At 45.8% G+C, this 26,061-nt stretch overlaps 1 protein-coding gene across 2 annotated transcripts; it reads left to right on the top strand.

Moving 5' to 3' along the window:
- Positions 1-55: 55 nt before the first annotated feature.
- On the top strand, positions 56-26,061 carry lrrk2 (leucine-rich repeat kinase 2). 2 transcript variants are annotated; one of them, XM_067235559.1, is made up of 51 exons: positions 56-439; positions 641-723; positions 1,019-1,128; positions 1,381-1,469; positions 2,547-2,681; positions 3,111-3,245; positions 4,753-4,884; positions 5,025-5,144; positions 5,253-5,413; positions 5,588-5,667; positions 6,033-6,139; positions 7,069-7,198; positions 7,651-7,775; positions 8,013-8,140; positions 8,373-8,517; positions 8,814-8,953; positions 9,146-9,274; positions 9,542-9,712; positions 11,643-11,907; positions 12,382-12,564; positions 12,684-12,793; positions 12,889-12,958; positions 13,148-13,359; positions 13,624-13,874; positions 14,051-14,199; positions 14,321-14,414; positions 14,514-14,700; positions 15,283-15,464; positions 15,750-15,973; positions 16,058-16,185; positions 16,325-16,543; positions 17,043-17,238; positions 17,590-17,678; positions 17,894-18,081; positions 18,303-18,457; positions 18,774-18,920; positions 19,286-19,477; positions 19,879-20,019; positions 20,177-20,289; positions 20,553-20,743; positions 20,958-21,118; positions 21,408-21,578; positions 21,854-21,954; positions 22,108-22,311; positions 22,561-22,757; positions 22,863-22,929; positions 23,123-23,313; positions 23,510-23,662; positions 24,145-24,353; positions 24,798-24,866; positions 24,971-26,061. In XM_067235559.1, the coding sequence occupies exons 1-51, from the start codon at positions 301-303 to the stop codon at positions 25,093-25,095; spliced, it is 7,593 nt and encodes a 2,530-aa protein (XP_067091660.1). In that variant the 5' UTR covers positions 56-300; the 3' UTR covers positions 25,096-26,061. The 2 variants fall into 2 exon arrangements, with proteins under 2 accessions (XP_067091660.1, XP_067091659.1); XM_067235558.1 differs by having other exon boundaries at positions 638-723.

The raw sequence follows: 26,061 nt of genomic DNA, 5'->3' as shown, positions 1-26,061 counted from the left end.
CTGTAAAAAAAGGGACAACATTTTCCAGCCCACCCAAAACCAAACAACCAAACAACGCGGGGCTTCAAAAACTGAAATCCATAATAACTTGGCCTTCATGTCTGACAGCCGTCGAGCGTCGTGTTTTTCAAGTCGCACAATATTGAATGGACTCACGAATGAAAGTGAAGGCTATCAATGTTTACATGTATTCATCAGATAAAATGGAGCAACTCGATTGTTTCACGACACCCACCTACGATCGTGGTGGATTATAACTAAATGCTTATCAATACTTTCTTGCGATAACACATCAAGACAATGAAGGACAAGGAAGAACTGGAGGAGACTCTAAAGAAACTGTTAGTGAGATTGAAAAATCTTGAAGAAGGAAAGCAGTTAAGTACGCTGGTTCAAATCATCGAAGACCTTATTTTCCTGGCCCATACAGATGGATGTGGTAAGATATAGCCTAAGTGATTCACTAGAATAGGAGCCTGCACAATATTGAGTTGCAAGAACTGTTTGTCTTACAGCTGTTATTTTCATCTTTCCAACTCCATTCATTATTACGGTAAATTAAAAATAAACTTGATCTGTCTATTTATAGTTATATGTTGGAAAAACCCTTGTCTTCTCTTTGCATACCGTTTTTTAGCAGCTGAACTGTTCGAAGACAAAGCGGTTCAGGGGCCTCTTATTGTTGTACTGTCATTTTACAGTAACAGTAAAAGAGTGCAGCAGGTAAACCATATTTCAAACACCTCACAGTTAAACACTAACTTCAGTACTCTCCACCAATAATGTTTAATGATCTCTGCTCACACTGCAGATAGTGTAGTGTAAAGATACACTTTAATTCGAACTTTCATTCTAACTAAAGCAGATACACCAGTTAAGCAAATTGGTTATTAACACTTTGCCCAAATGATGTCAGTGGTATATCTACCACTGTATTAGTACTACATATTTGATCAACTTAACAGAAAGCTGTATCTAAAAAGTGTTTGTGGTGTTTTAAAGTTACCTTTCATTTCAGGCAGGATGGTCCTTGCTTTGTCGGCTAATAGAAATATGTCCTGGCACCTTAGACCAGTTGACCAAGCCTCTGGAAGCAGGGAAAGACTGGGAGGTATTGGGTGTGCACCAGTAAGTTGGCTTGGGCTGTATTTGGGCAAACACAGATTCATGTCCCTACTGACTGAGCTTGGTAGAAGTTTATGTATGATTGCTGGGTTAATGGTCACCTTCCGACTTACAAAAGTAAAAATGTATTAAGTTCCCTGCATTTGAAAATGTAGTTTGTCGTAAATTACGTTTAGGTGTGTGCGTAAATACAACTGCATGTTAGTGCTTGTGTACTTATCTACTTGCACCCGTGTGTGTTAACCTGTTTTTCAGGCAGATCCTGAAGGTGCTTTCCCAACACAGCAGAGACTGCCGGACGATGATGGTGGGGCTCAGAACACTGGCTCTCCTCCTCCAATCAGGTCACGGTTAAGATTCATAACACCAGAAGCGCTTCATCCAGCAACTCCTTTCAAGTTCATATCTACCATATTATAGTGTTCTAACCCATGACTTAGCATAACTGGGTCATGACAGACAACAAGTGACCTACATTACCTTAACAACACTTAGAGAGTAGAACATTGCTATGTCACTATCTCTGTCACTATCTCTAAGGAGAAGAGAATGCACTTATAGTAAGGAAACAGCGTTCTCACGAAATCTAGGTTTTTATTTGCTTAGTAACCAACTGGATATTCATCACCACAAAGACTAACATAAAACCATGAAGCACAATACTAATGCACAATACTGTACTGGAGTCAATACCTTACCAATGTATGTGGTAATACTGTGTGCCATACAGTAGAGTAAACATTTTTGTAACAATTTCTTACAGCTGACACAGCACCTGAATCTGTTGCAATTCCTGCTTTCTTTAAAATAATTTCAGGTTGATGTAAAGACATGGCATCATGCCATGTTTGCTAGAGAGTCCTTAGAATGCAGTGGATTTAATTAGGTTACCACAGTCACATGGTACAGCAACTTTCTTGTTAATCAATGGACATACAGTATCAGTTGAGCACAATTATGGGAACGCAGAGGAAAAAATGTGCACACATAAGAGTTCTCATGGCGCTTGTGCTACTTGAGTTACAGAGTAAACCCTCTCTGCTTTCCTTTCGGTTTGTAACAACCTTGTCGTCTTTCAGTAACCTTCATATGACCCTCTCTTTGTCAGCAGTGCATGAGCAAGACATTTTTGTAAACTGTATTGCAAAGTGAATCAATAAAAGACGCTGCTTCAGTTTTGTTTGTGTAACAATTATATATTGTCTACAGGACAACTAGCCACTCCAGACAACTTCCGTTGAGGCAGCTGTAGTAGTATTGGATTTAGGGTTTGTCTGAAGAGTTGTAAGGGTTAATGTAAGCCCTTGTGAGTAAAACATGTTTCTCCTGGTATCTAAATGGAAGGTGGACGAAGCCATGTACTTTGATGTGAACAGGGTTTGAGTTCTTTTATTTTGGTTTGTGTTTTTGTGTCCATGCAGACATCATCAAGCTGTTGGTTCTAGATGCTGAGGAGGATGTCTTTGACCTGATTGTGGGCGCTATGAAGGAGTTTTCCTCCAGCGAAGAAGTTCAACTTCAAGGTTTCCGTGCTCTGCAGCTGTTGTTGGAACAAGGTCCGATTTCTTGTCATGCACGTGCTCTGTAGCATAATCCTACATGGATAAACAATGTTGACAGTGACAAACACATTGTTAATGGGGTAGTTCATGATCCCTTACAGGTTTGGGGTGACTTCAGGAGGTCAACAGAAAATCCTTAAGTTTAACTTAGATGTAACTAAACAATTATATTTTGTTTTAGTTTCTTCTTTAATCAAATGCTTTGCTTCATTTCTCTCTTCGTAATGCATTTTCCTAATTACCTAAACGTTTTTGTCTGCCTTTATGTAAATTATGCGTATACTTCAAACCACATCACTACTTATGACTAAATAATGAGATTCCTAATACTAATTACCATACGTCTGCTCAATCACTTGTTCTGTATTTCCATGACCTACTTAAAAACATTTTGCTCTGTCCTGCATTTGTCTGTGTTATCAGTGAGCGATGACCACCTGGTGGAGTTTGTGGAGAACAAGGACCACAGTGTGGTTCTAGCAGCACTCCTGAGTTCCCAGGCCAGTGAAGACCTGCTTCTACAGGCCATGAAGGTTCTGCTCCCTCTGGCAGGACCCGGTAGGCCCAAGTCCTTAGAGACTGCAATGCTAACACTCTAACACATATTCTAGATTCTGCTATTAGGTGTGGTGGTCAGAACAGTGCCCATGGGTAATTATATAGATTAGTATTTATTCAATCTTTTTTGCAAGATTGCTTAATGAAAATAGAAAGAAACATATTTGCTCATGTTCATAAGAGTTTTACATATCCAAAGTCAATTCATACTCTAGCAAACAACTAAAAGAACACTATGTACTATGTTCTCACTGATAGTCAGACTGTCATAATTAAAAGAGATGCCATTGGTTTAAAACCAACAGGTGTATGACTGTCAGACCTGTCAGATCCTTTAGTACATTTCTCTAAACTTACGTATAGATATATGATAATCTGGCAACAACTAACAAAAATGTGAGGGCTTAAATACACTGGAGATAACAAGCTAACACTACACAGTTGAGGGTCCAAGAGACAGTGCTGATTGGAGGATGCTGTGGTCTTCCATAGTCACTGATCCAAAGCGGTGTCGTACAGGAAATAAAACAAGTGATGATGAAATATGTTGTTTAGTTTCAGGAGTAGAAATGTAATTACTACTGGTTGCTAGTCAGATAAGTGCTCTTGGTGCCCCAGACAGTAACTGTTGCTTAGTTACTGAAACAGTGACATAACATGACATGTTTAAATACTTGGGAAAAGTTGAAAACTTAATAGGAACTATATCATATCACTTTTATTCTGATAAACAATGTTTAGAGTTGTACATTTTTAGCAAAGTTTGTACTATGAAATCACAGAATGTTACAGCACATTGGAACATTGGAACAGTGTTCTGATTCTGTGACACATGTATTATGAATAAATTCTCCTTTAATGCATTATGTTTTAACCATAGACATATATACATGTCTATGGTTTTAACACCATGGATTTTGTTGTTTACATAATGTTCTTTTGAATTACCCTTACACGCTGATCTAGATACTGCATACGAGATCTACAGTGTGTAAAACCAAAACATTCTTACTACATTTCCTGGAGGAATACAATAAAATACATCAAAATATGTAAAAAAATAAATAAGATAAAATACACATCTAAAGTATTTGGACAGTAAAAGTGTTTTTGTTTTTGTTTTGATTCTCAGATCTGAGATCCCCAAAAATTAGATTATAGTACAGAGGAGCAGCTCTGAGTTTGAAGTTTCTAAATTTAAGGCACATTATTCATGCATATTCTTTTTTAGTGTATGCTATTTACAAAATTCTATTACGATTTGGCATCAACTTGATATCCACTTAATGGTTTATAAAGATCTATTTATAACTCTGGTTTATGTAGCATCCTGTAAGCAATAACATATTACCCCCCCACATCACCCCACATCGATTTAGTGATTACAAAAACACCCGCTCAATAGGCCTTTGTCACTGCAAATCAGATTAAGATGAGATTCTACTATGAGCATGAGGATCGGAAATCCCCCACATTAAGGTATTCACACATCTGACTGTTTGTGCAGCCAGCAACGTGGAGATCCTCATGTCCGGGGGAGCACGTTGTTACAGTGTTGTGGCGGGAGCCATGGACTCTCACCCAGCACTGGAGCCTCTGCAGGAAGTTGGTTGCCAATTAATCAGGAAGTTCACCGCAGGTCAGCACAATCACTTTCTTTGGTCAAGCCTCAAACACTTACTGGTAGAAGAATTCCAGCTTTCAGTAGCTACGTGTTGATATTGAAGCGCATTTCCCTGACATTGGAGCTGCAGTTGACACAAGCTTGTTTCGGTTTAGTGTGTTACTACAATATCCTGGTGCTGAACGGTGTGCATAGAGTCCTGGTGAGGGCTAGTGTGACCTACCCAGAGAACACTACCCTGCAGGCCGCTGCCCTCTCCTGTCTGGCCGAACTCAGTGAGTTAACACATGCACACACGAGACACACACACACATACACTATACAAAAAGATGAACACACTCAAATTCTGTCAAATACTGTACTTCCCATATCTCCTCCCACAGCCGGGACGATCATGGAGAGTAAGGTGGTGGTCCAGCAGGGTCTGGATGAGGGAGAGGAGGAGCAGGTTGGAGGGCAGGTGGAGGTGGACGGCATGGACCTGTGCTGGATGAAGGCTTGCTGCACAGCCCTGGAGCTCCACGCAGCAGATTCCACCGTCCAGGTGAGACCTAGAGATCTGTCTTTACAGTGTTGTAAGTTCTCATAGTTTTGAAAGCCACATTGTCAATGTTGGTGTCCCAATCAACTGTAGTATTTAGAGCATCTTGAGCATGTATGACCTTAATCAACATTATTCTCGAAAAAACAATTATTTATCTATTAATTTATCTTCCAGGAAGCTGCATGTTGGGCCATTCACAACCTGTTACTACATGGGAGTGGACTAGATTATTCCATAGTGGACCAGGAAAATAGGTAAGCCCTATCTAATGGCAAAGTCCAATATTGTGCTATTTTGTGCTAGTATCACAAGATAAAAAATTATAATTGCAGCGCAGCATAAAAAGCCTCTCTTTTGATTTTAACATTGACTTTAGCATTGGGGTCCACATGATATTGTCATTTACATAAGCATGGGTGCTCCATATAATGCATTCATATATTCATAAACTATGGACTGTAGCAATAGCATAGCATCCCTCATAGCTGTCATTGACGAGTTGTCATCCTTCAAACTCTTTCACTGTGGCATTGATTCTCCATGAAATTGTCATCGGTGGTATGTAGCATTAGCATCCCCGATAACAAAGTGTAAGTGATAAGATTTGTGTTCTCCTCAGGGCGCCTGTCCACAGACAGGTAATGGCTGCCATGCTGCTCCACTCCTCCTCTGTCAGGGTGTTCCAGGCTGCCGCCTGTGCCTTGGGCACGCTCATCACATTTAACCGTGAGTTACAATTCTTCTTTGTTCAAGTTCAAGTTTTGTTCGTTGACCAGACCCGTAACAAACCTGTAGCTACACTATAAAATACTATTCTTGTATTTGGTCAAGTTTTGTGTGATGCAGATATATGAAACTTATGGAAAGATACCAAAACAAATAAATATAGCTGCAAGCAGCAATGATGGATTCCTCCTAAAAATTGCAAAATATTGTAAAATTGACGTTAGAGGGTGAGACTTAACTGCCGATAAAAGGAACCATAAATGCACGTTTCACACTGCCGAATTCTAAATCTCTGTATGCAACAAGAATTGAACTACTAGCACCAGAATTTCAGATCCTACACTCTAGCACACTGAGCCACAGGCAGTGTAATTTTTCAATAGTGTGTATGCGTAAGTCCATTGAGTGACTAGTTAGGTGAATGGGACTTTATACAGTGTCCAATACATTCTCACAATATCGATTTCGATATTGGTCCAGATATAATATCAAATGAATGGCCAGTGTCCAGAAGGCTGGCATTTTGTCCAGCTACAGTATCAAATGAATGACCAGTGTCCAGTAGGCTGACATTTTGTCCAGATGCAGTATCAAATGAATGACCAGTTTCCAGAAGGCTGACAATTCAGAAGAATTGGAGAAATTGGGTGGAAATACCATCACTTCACTACCACTTTGAACATTTGGGCGTGGCCTGTGGCCTACCTAAGGTCTAATGTGAGCCATTCTTGGTGTGGGGATTAGTTGTGGCATGTTGTATCAAATGCCAAATCTCAATACTTTTTACCAAGGAGAGCTTGAGTTATTGGGCGGAATAGATTACTAGAATAATAATAAAGAATACTAACAATTACAATTGGTTACCTCCTGATGGAGGAATCCTAATGATGGAGTTATTGATGGTGTATCTTCTTGATTTTGTGTGTCAGCTAAAATGCAGTCTCTGCTGTTGTCCAATGGTCTCCATGTCAACGTGGTGGAGATGATGAAGAGACACTTGAATTCTCCAGAAGTTTCCGCCAGCGGCTGTCAGCTGCTGCATCTGCTGTTCAGGGGAAGGTAGGTACATGCACACACACTCACACACATACACACTCTCAGTCAAGCCATGACAAACCTACAGTACCAGTCAAAAGTTTGGACACATTTTCCCATGGGTACTGTACATCACCTAGTCACACGCAAGCACTCACACAGAAACACAATCTCATCAAAACACACTTTTGCTCACTCCAACTACCGTACACCAGCTTTTTTTTGGCGTTAGCAAAAGAAGACTTGCGGTATCTGGAAAATAAAAGTTTTCACATTGTATCCATGGCGGTCTCACAACACTTGTGTAAAACTAATGGCAAATTCTTTTTTTCACCACCTTAATATCTGAATAGGTATCAGACCTAAATAATGTTGGTTAGGCTCAAAGAATTAGACGTCAAAAATACAGCATTATCCTGTCCTGTGTAAAGTAAACAAACTCCAGCCCCCCACCCTCCATCCTCCCCTGTCTGTAGGACTGCCAATCTGGATGAGATGAACATGGCCATGAATCAGATCCTGGCGGCCATGAAGGTCCATAACTTCCAGCCTGAGGTCCAGGTGGAGGCCTTGCGAGCCAGCCTGGTCTTCCTCTGCCCAGGTACTTGAACGGCCTTCACACGTTCCTGCTTTTATTCACATTAGCAGTGGTGTGAAGAAAGTCCAAGACGTAAGACTTATGTGATGCCTGTGCTCGTTCAGTGACAAGTTGCCTTCAGTGAATATGAGAATGTGTGTGATGTGTGTATACTTGTGTGTGTGATCCGGTGTGGGGCTGTGTGTGTGTGTGTGTGTGTGTGTGTGTGTGTGTGTGTGTGTGTGTGTGTGTGTGGAGCAGACCGGTGCCTGCGGGAGCATGGTGTCTCTGTGGAAGATCCAGACACTGTGGATGTCTCTCTGAGGGTGCTGAAGAACCAGTGTGTGGTGGAAGGGGCTCACACCATCTACCTGGAGGCCCTCAACAGGGTAAAAGACTACGTTTCCCTCATCCTTTTTGGCCATTTTACATTGCCGTAGGTACGTTGTGTGCAGACATCCAGTGGTTGTATTAAGTATCAAGTATTTTAATTGTGTCCCAAGGGGATTGAAATAACAGTCATTTCCTGAGCTTCCCATCACTTATCTTAGGAACGAAGCACTGTTTGTTTCGTAAGAAAAGTGTCAGATATTTGTTTACATATCTGTGTTTTTATCGTAGTTCATCGGCTGCTCAGCTGTCCAGGAGAATGGTCTGAGGGTTTTGTCTGCCCTTGCTGATTGCTCCGGTGCAGTGGACCTGCTCTGCCAGCAGGGGGCCATAGACACGGTGCTGCACACACTACAGATGTTTCCCCAGGAACAAGGTGAACGCACTGTCCTTTGAAACAGGATTGGTATATGTCGTTCATTAAAACAGAGTTGTGTTCTTTTTGGGTAGCTAGGTGTAAATCTGCACATGCAGTGCGGCCTATATCATGTGGGGCACTGGAAAATAACTATGGTAGTTCTGTAGGTTTAGAACCAGACATTGAATAATAAATAAAATCGTTTTTTTTTTGTTAGTATGACTTGCTTCGTTATAGAACAGTCCTCACATATCCCAGTAAAAAGAGGTTATGCTGTCCTAGAATGTGATCGATTATGCTCTGCCCGTGTCCAGAAATACACTACTGGGGTTTGAACCTACTCTGCTGCCTGGTGTCTAAGAAGAAGCTATCAAGAATGATCGTCCCTGTCCTGGCCTCGGTCCTTGTCACCTCCCTCATAGAGTACAAGGACTACCCCGAGATGCTGTTGAAGGTGACAATCCATCAATGTTGAGGTTAACATTTACCGATACTTGTGTTTAGATCATGTTCCAACAAAAAACTCTAAACTGTGTGCTCTTCTCTGTGGCTTCTGTGTCCCCAAATTGACCTTGGATTGTTGTGAGCAGTGCAGGGATTCTGCTGTGAGTGTGAAACTCTTGGTGTGTTTGCGGTTGGCCCACAGGGTTTCCAGGTGGCTCTGCGCATGCTGGACGCCTGTTCAGGGGCGGCGGGGGACCTGCAGAAGGAGGACTTTGATCGGCAGGTCTTCCAGCAGCTCAGAGACGGCCCTTCTGACCTGTACAGCAACCCGGTAGGACTGGTGTGGATGTGTCTAGGCTCGTGTGTGAGAGTTTGACATACAGAAAGAATGATGCGTTCCTTCACGATAGATAGATACTTTTTCGTCACAGTGGGGGACATTGGCGTGCGGCACAACCACAAGGGATTTTGTCACAACGCCCCAGAGTCACCAATAGACACACTCCTTCCTCTCTCATCCTAACTTCCTTTCTCACTCCCACTCCTGTTTATCCGCGACCAAACGTCCTCTCTTCACATGCTCTCCCCCGTCCTCCAGCTGCGCAAGGCGGCGTGCCTGGCCCTGTCCAAGATGGCGTCCGAGGCCGACCTGAGGTACAGCATGCTGGAGAAGGCATGCGAGGACGGGGACGAGGTCATGGCTGAGTGTCTCATCCAGCTGGGCGCGGACGTCAACAGGAAGCCCAAGACCGAATCCCTCATATACCAGGTCAGCACCGCTCACTACTGTCAATTTGATTGTTAAAGGTTTGTGACACCGTGTTGTTATGAAGAACTTGCTAAACATGGCATTGTGTCATATACATGTGCATAGACAAACTTTGTATTGAAGTGTGAGAGATGGAAATTGCTACATGCATGCAAAGCTTGACTATCCACAAACTAGCCGTGGGAGGAGGATACTCATTACTCGTCTCATTGGGTGTGCTCAAGCCTTCGGCGAGAGCACAACCTTTGTTCTCTCACATATATATTATTATTATTATTCTTTTTGCCCCCCTAAAACTCAGCCAATATTTGGCCTACATAGACAACGTAGGTGTCAAAAGTTTCGTCTTGGTAGCGATTGAGTTGCTTCTATTGGAATTTACGTTCCGTTGCATGGTTTAGGCTTAAGTTAAGTTTTTGTGGCGAAAAGTGAAGCTAACGGTGGCTAATTTGCTAGCCACAGTCACTGACGTTACTAACGTCACTGCGTCACTAACGTCACGAAAACACGCGTGACTACCTTTGGCAGAACATTCGTTTTGCATCTGTTAACTTGGGGGATAGCTAAGCTAACTATAGCTTTACTGCAAGGCAGCTGCAGAAACGCCACAAGCAAAGAGGCCAGGGTGATAACTATTTACTCATTTTACTTTGTGATATGACACACAATTGTGATGTGTAATGTACAATATAAGCTGATATTATTAAGGAAGTACATCTACTTTCGGAAACAGTAGTCTACTATTTCACTGAAGTATTAGCATCATGACATTAGCCTGTGTTGCCCGGGCAACACATACTACAGTGGTCTATGATGTATCTGTTTTCAATCGTTAAAATAAACATTCCTCACATATACATTTTCGTTGTATGATTTATTCTGACATTAGTAAACGATTTGTTGGTGAAATTACCATTACCTGTGGTTTCAAACCAGTGTAGCTCACTGCAACGCTGTAGCCTACCCGAGACAATAGTGTGAGTAGCTAACAAAAACTCCTCAGCTGTTCAAGTCAACGGCTACAGAACATGTTCGGCACTCCCCTTACTCAAAAGTCTTTCAATAGTTGAAACAATCTGACTAGTAACCTGAACTTCATTGCCACAGCCTAAACTTTGTCAATCTGTTCATGAAAATAATTAATTTCAGCCTAAACCGTACAACGGAACGTTAAATCGAATTCAACCAACGCAATCGCTACCTAGACGAACACGGCAGTAGTCTAGTACTGTACTGTAGTAGTAGAATTTACCGGGGCAGCTTCTCCACACAGGGCTATATGGCATTTTGCGTTGTTACTGACAATGATCGCTACCAGTGAGCTTTTTATGAATGAGCGATTTTCCACTAAATAAATGTCAAGCTTATTTACGTCTTTGGGGGCATATTTTCAGTTAGCAGATGGTACTGTTTGAATCGCGATTTTATCTTCTGCCGGTAAAGTCGTAGAATAATCTTCAAAGGGGGTTCTTTATTAATGAATGAATGCAATACGAGTAGGCTAAATGCCTGAAAATATCACTAGAAGGGACAACTTAAAAGGACGTTTAAGTCATAGAGATTAGGTCCATTTTTACACCGGTCTGCCAAATGTATTCGTTTTGATTCAGCCTGTCAGCTGCCTCTTGCAGGGGAAATGAGAAGACGTCATATTTCATTCTACACTTCACTCGTATTTTGAGTTGTAAATGAGCAGCAAAAAAAAGATGCTTTTAAATCTATGTAATCTTTATAAATAGTATAGCCCGATGCATTTTTATATAAAATATACAGACCCCTGTGCAACCGACGCAAGCAAGCACACCCTACAATTTCCCCAGAAATTGTATACTCTCTAGTTGTTATTACTATCTCATCACAGTGGCATAGTCACATGTGTCGATAAGAATTCAGGTCAGGTTTGTGAGTTCTCCCCGTGTGCGTGCCTCAGGTGTGCGAGAAGGGCGGGCCCCTGGCCCTGGTTGAGCTGCTGCTGAGCCGTGGCATCCACGAGCAGCACCTTCGGAGCGCGCTGGCTGCCAGCATGCGGAGAGGAGACGGGCCCGCCATCATCCTCCTGCTGGGCTGCCTGGGGCTGGACCGCCACAACGGCGCCCTCTGTCTGGGCGGCTTCAGGCTCGGACACCTGGACGCCGCCTGGCTCGGCCCCCTGCTGGTGGACCGGGGGAGAGCACGGAGCCTGCGCGACCACAACAGTGAGTGGCTGGAGGCCTGGGCATGCAGAGAGGGGCTAGAGAATGTTCTAGTGTGAGGAGTTATGCGTATGGGTCCGGAGCGGGGTGAAGCACGAGCTGTACACTTGGGAGGGACGCTGTGTGCTTTGGGTTCAGTTCGTTCAGAAGGTTTTCCTCAATGATTAGCCTCAAAGATGTGCCAGCCATGCAGATTATTTTTTATACGCAGTTAGTTCAGACTTTGCTTGCTTTTATGGTCCACAGCTAAACTCCCATAGGTTTTTGCTCCCATCAGAGGCAGTATATCTTTTTTTGTGTGGAAACAATAATGGTGAGGACTTTACAACTCTCTCACACAGGGAACATGTCACCAAGTTTTGTAGCTAGAACACGTTGACATTTTCCATATTTTTATCTTAGATTCTTAGATTTATTGTTATCTTGTCCAGAAGGAGGTTTTTTATTAGTCTTCCATTTCCTGTTCTGTGCTCACAGGTAAAGGTACACGTCTGGGCCAGTACGTGTGCTCCTTCCAAAGAATCAAAAGCACCCCTGGTCCTCTTAGGTCACTAGCTGACCCCTGTCTGACCTCTGGCTACATGTCGGACGAGAGCGATGACTCCAGCTTCGTCTCCCTGGAAGACAGCTTGGTGTTCTACGATGACATGGAAAGCGATGGTCAGGCTCAGAACACATGAAAACATTCTTTTATTTTTTTTTGTACAAAAGGCCAGCTGGTTCGATGGTTTGACACAGTCTGAAACAGTTTATTTTTGTATTTTATTTTATGTACACAGGAAGTGATTCCCTGTCTTTAGCCCTTAAGTCACCCAACGACTCATCAGAAGAGTGGAGAGCAGGATCTTTCAAGAAGAAACAGAGCCGTCGCAGACATGCTAGTGCAGAGGTATGGAGACAGCTCATCTTACATTTGACTGCTTTGTGTCCCCGAAAAAATCTCTCCTGCTCTCTCAATCTTGTTGTCCCTCTCTCTGTTGTCAGGCTGGCCTGTCTGAGGTTGAGCCTGGGGAGCCTCACAGGAGATATGGCAGGACTGGCTCCAACCATAAAAGTATGACCCCCCCTTCCAAATATTCAATGTAGTCAGGAAAACCTGATTTACAGCTAGTTTTAAGTTTCACCTAATCCAATACATATACAGTGTATATGCTAAGACTCACCATCAAGAATAGAAATACAAATCTACTGTTCTATAGATATAGTATCTCTATGATCTAGCCTGACTAATGTTTTACTGCAGGAGTCTACTCCCCAGTGTTGGGGTCAGGGGATAATTCTGCCTCCCCGATTGGGGAAAGAGAGAGGATCCGGCTGCTGGACCTATCAGGGAATGAGCTGGAGTCTGTGTCCTGCCTGATGGACAGGGGTTTTGTCCAACAGCAGCTGGAGCACCTGACTCGCCTGGACCTGAGCCAGAACAGCCTGTCAGAGTTCCCATCCACGCTGTGTGAGGTAACCCCTCGGTTTTCCCTGACATCGTTTTGGCTACTTTTCTCTGGGATTAAAGCTCAACTGTGATGGAAAACCACATTAGCACGCTGATCTAAATGCTAGTCATTAGCTCTCTAAGCTCTCTAAACAAGGCCAGGTGTCATGCGAGGTAGCGTTCTAGACCAGTATACATGTAGGTTACCCAAACCACCTCAGGAAGGAGAACGTTTAGAGAGCCGCCTCATGGAGATTCCTGTTTTTTTGTGGTCTGTATCAATTTGACAGAGCTTGATGAGTTTGACCCGTCTGGATCTCCAAGGTAACCAGCTCCAGTCCTTGCCAGTCGAACTTCTCGCCTTGCCCTCGCTGAGCACGCTCAATGTGTCCCGCAACTCTGTGGGTCCTCTTCTGACCCTTGACCCCGCACTGACCTGCCCATCGCTACGGCAGCTCAACTTGTCCTTCAACCAAATCACCACCTTCCCTCAACAGCTGGGCAGAGCCATGGTGCGACTGGAAGAGCTGTTTCTGGAAGGGTATGCTGGGAAATTGGGTTCAACATGCAATATAGAGCTTAGATTTTGAGACATTGCCCATCCAAGAACATGTCAGACACTTATTATGCTGCAAATGTTTCCAAGTACAGTTTGAGCCAGTTTAGATTAAATACCAATCTTATCTGGGAATCCGTTTCACATCTTTGTTTATTCAGGAACAGAATGAGTGAGATAAGTACTCCTCTGTGTCTGCCTGAGATGAAAATTATTGACGTGAGCAAGAACAGCGTGGAGAGCATCTCCTCCAACTTCCTGTCTGGCTGCCCCAAGCTCGAGAGCTTCAACGCCTCCAATAACAAACTCAGTAAGTTGAAGCATGCTCTGAGCTGCTGCCAGTGGAAACGTGTCAACAGCTGAGTCAACACTCAAGACTCAGCTGACAGTTCTGAAATGATAGTTCTGTGCTTTTTCATTGTTTTTCGCAGATTCCTTGTCACTCCTCCCCTCAAAAATAGCAACGCTGAAACTATCCAATAACAGTTTCAGCTACATTCCAAATGATGTGCTCAATCTTCCAAAGTAAGTTTGTGATTCAAACTAGCTTTCTTCCTCAAAAGAAATCTGTGGATGATTCTGATTTAAATATCCATTCCTACCCCAAAACCTGTTCATCCTTAGTTTGCGTTCGGTGGACATGAGGACCAACAACATCCAGGTTCTACCCGGCCCGGGTGCGTGGGCTTCGGTAAACCTGCGTGAACTGATTTTCAGTCAGAACCATATTGAAGCTTTGGACCTCAGTGGGCCCGTGCACAAGTGGGCCAGACTGGAGAAACTCCACCTGAGTCACAACAAGCTTACCGAGGTACAGAGACAGCCCCGTCAGGATCCCTTTTGGAAACGTGTGTCGTTTGCTTCTGTTAAAGGCACCTGTTAAACACATGTTAAAAGGCATGATATGTATGTATTGCGAAACACGCAATTTGGGCTTTGAGTTTGAAAGTATCCAACCCAAAAGCCACTCCCCCAAAACGCATGAACGCGCTGCCTGACTACCTGCTCGTGTTCAAACAGACTACCTCTGTTTGAACACGAGTGTTCAAACAGAGCACAGGTCGGTAGGTAGGTAGATAGGCAAGTAGCCCGTCCAATCATTGCATTCGATATGAAAGCCGTCCAATCATTACATTCGGTCACAATGATTGGTCATGTTTATCACAGTCCAGCGACGGCCACAGATAACATCTTTATTTAATTTTATTGTAATTTCTTCATTGATTGCTATCAGGATGTGAAGTTTATTTCAGCATGTGACAAAAAGTGCTTGTCAAAAACACGACCTACCTTGCCTTTAAGACCTAGAGAGTTGCTGAAGTGCATTCCCGTCAGTAAGTACAGTAGAACCCTTCCGTTCTCTCAGTAAACAAGTTTGCCCTACTCCATTTAGATCCCCCCTCAGATGGGCCAGCTGGAGGAGCTGACCTCACTGGACGTGAGCCACAACGGGGGCCTGCGCTCCTTCCCTGACGAGATGGGCCGGCTGGGCCGGCTGTGGGACCTCCCCCTGGAGGGCCTGCGCCTCCATCTGGACCTCAAACACATCGGCAACAAGACCAAGGACATCGTCAGGTGAGCCTGAAAAACACCCCATGGGACGAAATACCCGTCGAGGCCCCATTGTTACCTTTGTAGGCCTGCATTCTCTTGTGGCATCGCATTGGCGTTGATTGTTACTTTCGCTTAAAAGGTCATGTAAAAAAAGCTAAAGTAATGGTGTCAACAGAGAATGCCAGCCTATGAAGATTTGACAGCCCAAGCCTTTTCAATACACGTGAAATCACCGGAAACCATCAGTTTCCGAGAAATAGTTACACCTAAACCCTGACGACGGTTGATTCGTGCGCCTCACCCCAGGTTCCTGCAGCAGCGCCTGAAGAAGGCCGTGCCGTACCACCGCATGAAACTCATCGTCGTGGGGAATGCCGGGAGCGGCAAGACCACCCTCATCCGGCAGCTCATGAAGCTCAAGCGCTCCCAGCAGACGTCGCAGCGGACCACGGCAGGCATCGACGTCTGCGACTGGACCATCCGGGACCGCGACAGAAGGAACATGGTCCTCAATGTGTGGGACTTCACCGGTGAGCGGCGGCATCGTTGACGGCCGCGGGAAGGGTCGCGTTTCGACCTCCTTCTAATCGTTTCTCGTATCTCTTTTACCTCAGGTGGGGAGGAGTTTAGCGGCTCCCACCCCCACTTCCTGACCCCCAGGGCGCTCTACCTGGTGGTGTACGATGTAAGCAAGGGCGCCGCCCAGGTGGAATCGCTCAAACCCTGGCTGTTCAACATCAAAGTGAGACCCGGTCCAACCGCACCGCCGTCGGGGAAACGCCGCACGTTTACATCCGGGGGGCCCGGGGGGGTCATCGAAACGGGTTGTTCGATGAGATAACCGTCGCTTACATCCGTGTGTATCCCTGACTCCCCTCCAGGCGGTGGCCCCGCTGTCGCCCGTCATCCTGGTGGGCACCCACGTGGACGAGAGCGTGGAGGCCCAGCTGCAGGCCTGCCTGGAGCGGATCCGGGAGGAGCTGCTGCAGCGCCACGGCTTCCACGTGGTCAGGGACCACCACATGGTGTCTGTGCTGGAGGACCTCGACGCCGTGGCGAAGCTGCGCAAGGCCATCGCTCGGGAGGTGACCGGCTTCAAGGTAGCCTTGCGCGCCCGCCTGGGACACGCGCACAGACGCGGCGTCTCACTCTGGATCCGGTTAGCAAGGCGCTTTTATCCAACGCGACAAAGTACGCCAGAAGCTCAAGGATCTGTAGTGCATAGTTTTGACAGTATTTAGTAGCATGTTGGTCCCAGTCAAGGAACGTCTATTTAGCAGGCACAGTGAAAAGAAACCACATCTGAGCTACAGGGAGAGTCGGCAGAAGAGTCGGCAGAAGTGTGAGGTTGCACGCAACCTCACACTTAGGCGACGGTTCACCTTTCGGCACAGCCCTTGGTGACGCCCAGATGTTCAGCGACAACACTGAAATGGCTTCATTCAAGTCTCTCACTGTCCCAGCCCATATAGAGCCTAGCAAAAGGAGGGGATTTCCAACGAGCTCACATATTATAGGTGTCCGCATACTTCTTTCTTCCTATCTCAGTCCCCCACTTGATCTCCCCTCAGTTTGTAACGCCCCTCCTCCCTCCCCCAGATGCAGGGCCAGCCGGTGATGGGGCAGCTGGTCCCAGAAAGCTACGTGGAGCTGGAGCGGAGAGTGTTGCAGGAGAGGGCCCGGGCCCCCGCGGAGTTCCCCGTCCTCCAGCACCAGGCCCTGCTGCGGCTCATCCAGGACAGCCCCCTGGAGGAGGCGGAGCTGCCACACGCCATCCACTTCCTCAGCGAGGCCGGTGTGTGCGCGCGCGCGCGTGTGCTCGTTAGTCTCGTTAGTCTCTCTGTGTGCGTCAGGACAAAGGACGTGAGGCCTGTGTGTGTGTGTGTGTGTGTGTGTGTGTGTGTGTGTGTATGTATGCGTGCGCCTTGTGTATTCATGGGAATGATCTCTGCCCTTAATTGTATATTTAATTCTATTCTAATCCCACTTAGTACTGCTAGTTTATGTACCCATAGTATAGTTAGTCCACATATTTAAATTTTAGGTATATGTTTATTGTATGCACCTTCCTGCCAAGCCAAAGCAAATTCCTTGTCTGTGCAAACTTTCATGGCGAATAAATCCCATTCTGATTCTGATTCTTAAGGTGTCCTCCTGTACTTTGACGATCCTGCCCTCCAGCTTAGAGAGCTGTACTTCATCGACCCGCAGTGGCTTTGCGACATCATCTCGCAGGTAGAAGAGATCGATCCAGCTGTGTTGGGCCGCTGTTATTTAGAGAGAAAAGCGCCGCTCGTCTTTTCTTTTCCCTTTTCTTTAGCTTGTTTAGAATATGGTGGCTTCAGTGTCGCTGTTTCCATCTTGTCCCCCCACACCCTCTCCCTCTCTCTGTGTCTCTCTCTCTGTGTCTCTCTCTGTGTCTCTCTCTCTCTCTGGCTCTGTCTCTGTAGAAACTGACCGTGAAGAGCTCAGGGTCCTGGGAGCACCCCAAGGGAGTTGTCCAGCGCTCGCTGGTGGAGAAGCTCTTGTCTGAGAGCAAGTGTTTCCCCATGAACTATCTGACCCAGTACCTCAAACTCCTGGAGAAGTTCCAGATCGCCCTGCCCTTTGGGGTCGACCAGCTTCTAGTACCCAGCAGGTAGGAAGAGTTCCACTGAAACGGATAAATAGATAGATATAAAGCTGCGTTACAGATAATAGTCTTTTTAGGTCCGTCCAGAATTTTTTATTTTGGTTTTGGCCCCGAATGTTTATTTTGGTGCGACTCCACAAAGAATGGAACATGGGGGTCATTTGAGCCAACGTGGCCGCCGCCTATCCCTCATAACGGCACACGTTTCTACTCTCCCTGACACACAGCCTTCCCAAGTCCAGGCCGGTGATAGAGCTGCCCCACTGTGAGAACTCGGAGGTGATTGTGCGCCTGTATGAGATGCCCTACTTCCCCATGGGCTACTGGTCACGCCAGATCAACCGTCTACTGGAGGTCTCCTCTTACTTGCTGCGTGGCAGAGGTAGGAATCCCAGGGGTCTCATGTACTGTAGTCTGCAGAGGCTGGCCATGGATAGGGCTGGGTCAGGTGGATGGATGGATGCTTGAAAATCACTATGCTGTATATGAATTTTCAAGGCAAACTGGATGGGTGGGTGGGTAAATGCCTTTTCAAGGCAAACTGACTGGCTGGATGAATGGATGGTTGAATAAAAGTGCTGTTCGACAATAGAGTTTCACTGCACCCCCCTCCAAGTTAATCCTGAAATAAACTTGGCTAGCCTGTGCTCCTTTATCAAGGTGGTAGTTCCTCTGTTTTTTTGTTTCCCCCCCCCCAGAGAGGGCTCTTAAGCCCAACAGGATCTACTGGAGGAGAGGCATCTACCTGAGCTGGTCTCCAGAGGCCTACTGCCTGGTGGAGGCCAGCTCTCTGGAGGGAAGCTCCGCCAGCTTCGTCAAGATCACAGTGCCCTGCTCACGCAAAGGTATTGTACCAATCCCCTTTGGAGCTAATGTACCAGGTGGAAATTGGGCTTTTCCATGTACAACAAGAATTTTCACTGTTGCATTGCAGAGAATTAAACAGATTACTCGGTAAGAGTAGGAGTGGTTTTCGCATCAATCTATTATGATCTTCATCCTAAATCGTACTGCAAAGGTCTGCCTTACACCCAGACTCGAACATGAAACTGTAAGAATGGCACAGAATCAAACTTCCACACAGAAATCCGGGATTCAGTCGTTGATTATTTAGCTAAAGACGACAGACATCGCAATCGCAGTGAGTCCGCAAAGACAAACAGCCACTTCTCCCAGTGCGGATGAGAAACGGCGTGTTCTGTCGCTCCAGGTCACGTGCTGCTGGGCCAGGTGACGGACCACATGGACTCCCTGCTGGAGGAGTGGTTCCCTGGCCTGCTGGCCACGGACATGCACGGCAGCGGGGAGACCCTGCTGAAGAAGTGGGCCCTGTACAGCTACGAGGACGGCCAGGACTGGAGCAAGATGCTGCTGGAGGATCTGTTCAACCACATGGAGAACGGTCCATTTCTTTTTTACATTTCATTTCATTTAGTAGTCGCTTTGATCCAAAGCAACTCACATGTACTAAGTACAACAGATAATCTTTTTTTTTTTATGAATTAATTCAATTTATAAAGTAAAATTGGAAGTGTATTATGCAACTAGGGGGAGTCAGGTGGCTGAGCGGTTAGGGAATTGGGCTAGTAACTTGAAGGTTGCCAGTTCGATTCCCGGCTGTTTCAAATGACGTTGTGTCCTTGGGCAAGGCACTTCACCTCACTTGCCTCGGGGAGAATGTCCCTGTACTTACTGTAAGTCGCTCTGGATAAGAGTGTCTGCTAAATGACTAAATGTAAATGTAACTAAAGTGTATTTCTTTTTTGTTGTTGTTGCTGAATCCCTGTACTTGTTTTCTGTTAGACTGTCTGCTGGTGAACCCAGACGACCCTCACTGCGTCCTGCCCATCTCTCAGATCGCCCCAGACCTCATCCTGAGCGACCAGCCGGCAGAAACCATGCTCCACAACGAGGAGCTTGACTTCTCCAAGGAGAACCCACTGGGTCAGTGATAGTAGTGTGTAATTATTATTATTTTATTTTATTTTTTTACAGTGTATTCAGCTTTAAAAATATCTGATCAATTACTTGTTTAAAATACAGTATCCCCTAAAAAACCTGAGTTTAGTTTAAGCAGAGCTGAATTGAAGTTTGTCTGTAGGGGATGGCGGTTTTGGGACTGTCTACCGGGGAGTCTACAAAAACGAAGAAGTTGCGGTGAAGGTTTTCAACAAGCATGCGTCTAAGATCTACATCCACCGCTTGCTACGACAGGTAAATGAAACGGCCACATCCAAGTTTGACTCGCACCAAAAGTTATGGCTCCCTCTCAACAGAATCCTGTCACGGCAACATTCTCTTATAGATACAATTGCCGTAGAACACAGATTTATGGGTTTGTGCATTCTACCATACCGTTTTCCTAATGGAGAGGTGAGGTTTGATCATGACAAGCCCCCCTGTACTGACTCTTCAACTTCACTGAGCACATGTGATTGGTCTCCCTCCCCTCTGTCCTCTCCCGTCCCGACCTCCAGGAGTTGGCAGTGCTCGGCCGCCTCCACCACCCCAGCTTGGTGGCCCTTCTGGCAGCCGGCTCGGCCCCCCAAGCCCTGGTGATGGAGCTGGCCCCTCGCGGCTCCCTGGACTCCCTGTTCGAGCATGAGAACGGCAGTCTCAACCGCAAGTTACAGCACCGCATCGCCCTGCAAGTGGCTGACGGACTCCGGTAACTGTGTTACTCTTGGCTTTAAATTAATACGTATGTAGTGTATGGATAAAAAAAAAACACAACATTCCGATTCATAAACGTAAAAAAATAAGATCAAGTTGGATTCAAAATAAAGAGAGAAAAGGCAGAGGACAAAAAACACACAAGCGATAGTCGTTTCCGTGTTTTGTCCAAACTTCTCGACTCCTAACGCTACCTGGTGCCCGACTAGATACCTGCATTCCTCTATGATCATCTACCGCGACCTGAAGCCCCACAACATCCTTCTCTTCAACCTCAAGACGGACTCTGAGATCATCGCCAAGATCACAGACTACGGCATCGCCCAGTACTGCTGCAGCATGGGTGTGCGCACCTCCGAAGGAACCCCAGGTGAGCCTCTCTGAGATGCCAAGAGAGACTAGACTGTCCAAAGTGGAGCCAGTGGAAAAACTCCAACCAACAACCCTTTCAATAAATGAATCAACAATCAGTCAGTTTTATCAATCAGTTCATGTATCAGTGCGGTCCTGCTATTAACTTGTTATTGCAAAAGCGAAGAACAGCAACTCATTGGACTGTGTTTGAACTCTTTTGACCATACTCTGACGACAGACCATGTTGCAGTCTAATCGCCAGAACCTCAACGTTTGGTCAATGTTTGTCTGGTTTTCCTATCCAGGTTTCAGGGCTCCAGAGGTCGCCCGGGGCAATGTGATCTACAATCAACAGGCGGACATCTTCTCCTTCGGCCTGCTGATTTACGACCTGCTGACGTGCGGCGAACGCATCTCGGACGGCATGAAGTTCCCCAGCGAGTTTGACGAGATGGCCGTGCGGGGGAAGTTACCAGGTTAGCCTGCTGGTGTGCCTCCAATGGAAACTTCTGCTTTATGTTGGTGGATATAGTATTAGATACAGTGCAAACCTATACCTTTCAGAAGTTGCCTTTCACCATTTCTCACCATCAATGGCATGTAGTTCCATTATTGTCACTAGATGGCGCTGCTTCTCGCTAACCGTTATGGCCTGCCCTAGATAGTTAAAAGAGGATAGTTGGGTCTAATCAAACTAAGGGGTGGTGATGGAGTAAGCACAGGCTGTTCATAGACATCCTGTCTCATGTAGACCCTGTGACGCACTACGGCTGCTGTCCGTGGCCCGGCTTCCAGACCCTGATGAATGACTGCATGAAAGAGAGTCCCCAAAACAGACCTACCTCTGCACAGGTAAAGGCGGCTCGACCACCTGTTTCACATTATTCTCCTAGTGCTACTGACTATAAGGGAAATAGTCAATAAAAAGGTTAGGTGTTTGAACGTTGTTGACTCTTGTGTGTGTGTCTGTCTGTGTGTGGCTGTGTGTGTCTGTGTGTTGACTAGGTGTTTGACAGGCTGAACTCGGGGGAGATGCTGTGTTTGATGAGGGAGCTGGTGGTGAGCCAGGCGCCCAATGCGGAGTGTTTCACCGTGGGGGCGCCCAGCGGTGGAGACCAGGTCAAGGTCTGGGTGGCTGGGGGTAGCAGCACCCAGAGAATAGGCTGCATCTCTGAGGTGGACCTGGACACCCACACTGTCACCGACCAGGTCCTTTACGTTCTGATTTTGTCGTTCAATACATCCTGACAAATGCACCTGTGTCCTAACATCTGATTTCACCTCTGTGCCAATTGAGAATGGGAGGGTTTTCATGACTTCAGTCTACTTCCTTATCTTGAAGTATTATGCAGGAATATATCATTGATATGTAGCACAAAGTATGATCCCGGGAAACTTGTGCTATAACTTTTTACTCCATGGTGGTCTAAATTTGGGCTCCGTCGGTTATCTCACCAGCTTCAGATCGACACCAGTCCCGTCCTATGCCTGGTGGCGCTCCAAGTCCCCGGCAAGGCCTGCGATTGGCTGGTGGCAGGCACCCAGGCTGGAACCCTGGTGGTCATCAACACCCAGGACATATCATCATGCCACCACCTACAAAGTGTCACAGATGCTGTGACCTCGCTGTTTTTCCACTCTCATCCTCAGCTAAAGTGAGAAAAAGAGACAGTCAGAGAGCTGGGGACATTAACATGACATTAACATGTTAACATTGAACATATTGAACAATGGAATGTTGTTGTTTTTTTTCTTTCTAGCAAGAATTACTTGCTAGTCGGAACCGCAGATGGAGTTCTGACGGTTTATGAAGAGTCTGCTCTCCAGGTACATGAGCTTTCCACTGTTGTAAACCAAGTGTGGCAGGACATAGATGAGGGTGTGCTGTAACAGCGACTTGACCCCCAAATTGACATGGAAATGGTGCACCACACACAAATGTGACCCATCTACCTCTCCTTTCACCCACTGTTGTCTCTTAAAGCTCAGGTGCTTCTCTTTTCCCTCCTCCCCCTCACAGCAGGAGAACGGGAGGCCGGTCAAAAGCGTCAACATCGGGAATGTCAACACCCCCCTCGTGTGTCTGGGTCAGTCGGCCCACTCCCTGGACAGGAGCACGGTGTGGGCAGGCTGTGGGACCAGAGTCCTGTCTCTCTCTGTAGACTACGACATCTGGAGGACCATCAACACGAAGCCCAACTTCACCCACCAGTCAGTGCATACTATACTTCCCAGCATAGAACATATCTGTAACAGTGTGTGTAAGATAACCTGTCTGTGCTTATTATGTCACTAGGAAATCATGCAGTGAACCCTGATTCAGTTGATGATCGAAGTATATGAACGGAACACAACAAAAAAACTGCGTAAAGAGTTCTGTGTGTGCATGTGTGTGTGTGTATTCCAGTTTGCAGAGGACAGCGAGCAGCGAGGCGTGTGTGTCACGTGTGGTGGTGGAGAAGCACGTGTACTTGAGCAAAGCCGGGGGCCAGACCGTGGAGGTTTGGGACAAGAAGAGTGAGAGGATGGTGGACTGCATCGACTGTTTCCAGCTAATCAGGTACACACACACAGGGACCACATACACACTCATGTTTACAGAGAGCTTTGATGATCATCTCATAGAACACCACTGTCACTCATGCTGTAACGGTGCAATTTCCCCTTGGGGGATCCATGAAGATCTGTATATCCTTTTTTCTTAATAACCTCCGCTGACAACCACCCTCCTGAATTCTCCATTCTAGTGCTAATCCTCCATACCCTCTCTGTACATACATGTCTCAGTGCTAATGCTAATCCTCCATACCCTCCCTGTACATATGTCTTCATGCTAATGCTAATCCTCCATACCCTCCCTGTACAGATGTCTTCATGCTAATGCTAATCCTCCATACCCTCCCTGTACAGATGTCTTCATGCTAATGCTAATCCTCCATACCCTCCCTGTACATATGTCTTCATGCTAATGCTAATCCTCCATACCCTCCCTGTACAGATGTCTTCATGCTAATGCTAATCCTCCATACCCTCCCTGTACAGACACGGCTCCAGTCGGAGGCCCACGCAGGGCTACCCTGAGATGCCTCCCTGGGCTTGTGTCAAGGCTCTCATGGTGCAGCCCGGGGCCAGCCTGTGGATCGCCACCAGGGGGGGGTACCTGCTCCTGTTGGAACTGTCGAACCACCAGGCGCTGCAAGTCATGAGCCCCCACTGCCAGTCTGTCCGCGGCATGGCCTGCGCGCTCATAGGTTGGTGGTGTGGATGACTTCCTGTCTGTCTGTGTGCCAGGATGACCTGTGTGTGTCATTCTTGTTCTTTCACATGTCTGAGGATCAAAAGGATGGCCTGTGATCGTGTAGATGTGCAGTGTAGTGTTATTTCCTGTCTGCCAATTCGTGTCTGCTCGTCTGAAGGCGTGTTTCCTTTGGGTATACTCGGGTGCTTTATGTGTCACATTTGTCGCTGGCTGTCGTCCTCCTTCGTAAGTTTTGTATCCGTGGTTTCATAATCTGAGGTGTGGTTTCTTTGCGATGTGGCTGGTAAATACGTTCCGTTCCTTGACACTGTTCGTTCAACACGTACTATTTGTATGTCGCTTTGGAAGAAAGCTTCAGGTAAAGGATGAGAAACAGATCAAAGTTTTGCGTCATGTAATTTTCGAAACCTTTAAAGCACGCTCTCTTCAACTGCAGAGACACTGAACCGTGATGATGTGGTCCTGGTTTTGGGGCGAAGGTTTTCCCAGGGTAGGAGTCAGAGTGGTAAGAAATATGCATCCCTCAGGATTTTGACGGCAAAGAAAACGGAATGCCTCCTTATTGTACCTGTGCACGCGCCTGTGTGTGTGTGTCCTGTGTGAACACAGGAGGAGACGAGTCGGTGCTGATGGTCTGGAACAGTGCCCTTCCACGGGAGGTGAAGGATCTGAAGAAACACTGTGAGAAGAGGGAGGAGATCGCAGCCAAGATGAGAGAGCAGCTCCACGACTGACTCGGAGACACGCAACTACGTATGATGTACGGAACCACACCTGGAGGGCATACTTGCTCTGTCTCCTAAGAATGATACTCCAACCATAGAACATTCTGGACTGCTTTACTGAGAAACGGGACAACCTAGAGTAGAACACAGCCTAGTCTACATTGACAGTTGCCTAGAAATCTTTCAAAGCTGGCACTACTAGATACTAGGACCTGGCCTTGTATGACCTCAAATGACTCCCATATATCATTGTTATGCTGATCCCTCCACCAGTGATAAAACAACAGTAAATGTTTCCTATAGATTTGTTTAAACATTTTTACCTTTTCTGTAGAATGTACATTAAAAAGGGACAGAAATTCAGTTGGAACATTCTGCTTCGCGCCTTAGATTACCTCATTTTCTGACAGCCATACTTTTCAATGTAACCACCAACCTACCAATGTAATCTACCAATTAAATGTTAAATAACGGTCAAGGAGGTTATTTAACACCGTTATAAGCCGCTGTGATAGAAGCTGTTATTTGCTTTCTGTTAGGTCAGAAGGGTAGAACACTCTATTGCTGTTACCCTACTCAGTGGAACTGCTTAAGACTGCTTTCAGTTTAAAAGGGATACAAATAACATTATTTGTATTATAGTGATGATTAATTATAACTTGTGTTGTCATAATGGATCTGGTTAATGTACTCAGGAAAATCTCCTGTTCCCAAATTTGTGTTTACATGTGAAATACCACTACTATAAAAAAAACTGGACACTTAGCCAAATGGAAAGTAACTATCACTTCTCTAAAGGCCATATTTGACTATTTATTGTAATGTGTGTTTGTTTACCAGCAAGCCAAGGCACTTCTAACCAGTGTCTTCCCCCTTACCTAAGATGTCAATGAGACACACGGTCCTATGTAAAACTTGAATGTTTTCATTATGTCTAAAAATACATCTCAATAAATTATATTTTATGTATTGTAA

This window comes from Osmerus mordax, chromosome 4 (assembly GCF_038355195.1).
Source record: "Osmerus mordax isolate fOsmMor3 chromosome 4, fOsmMor3.pri, whole genome shotgun sequence".
Classification (NCBI taxonomy): Eukaryota; Metazoa; Chordata; class Actinopteri; order Osmeriformes; family Osmeridae; genus Osmerus; species Osmerus mordax.
Note: the sequence above shows the minus strand (reverse complement) of the source record. Positions and strands in the feature narration are given on the sequence as shown.

Coding starts and splice junctions, on each gene's coding strand:
- lrrk2 (XM_067235558.1), top strand. CDS start 301: ATGAAGGACAAGGAAGAACTGGAGGAGACTCTAAAGAAACTGTTAGTG. Junction 9,275..9,541: donor CTGACCTGTACAGCAACCCG/GTAGGACTGGTG, acceptor CCCGTCCTCCAG/CTGCGCAAGGCGGCGTGCCT. Junction 18,458..18,773: donor TTACTTGCTGCGTGGCAGAG/GTAGGAATCCCA, acceptor CCCCCCCCCCAG/AGAGGGCTCTTAAGCCCAAC.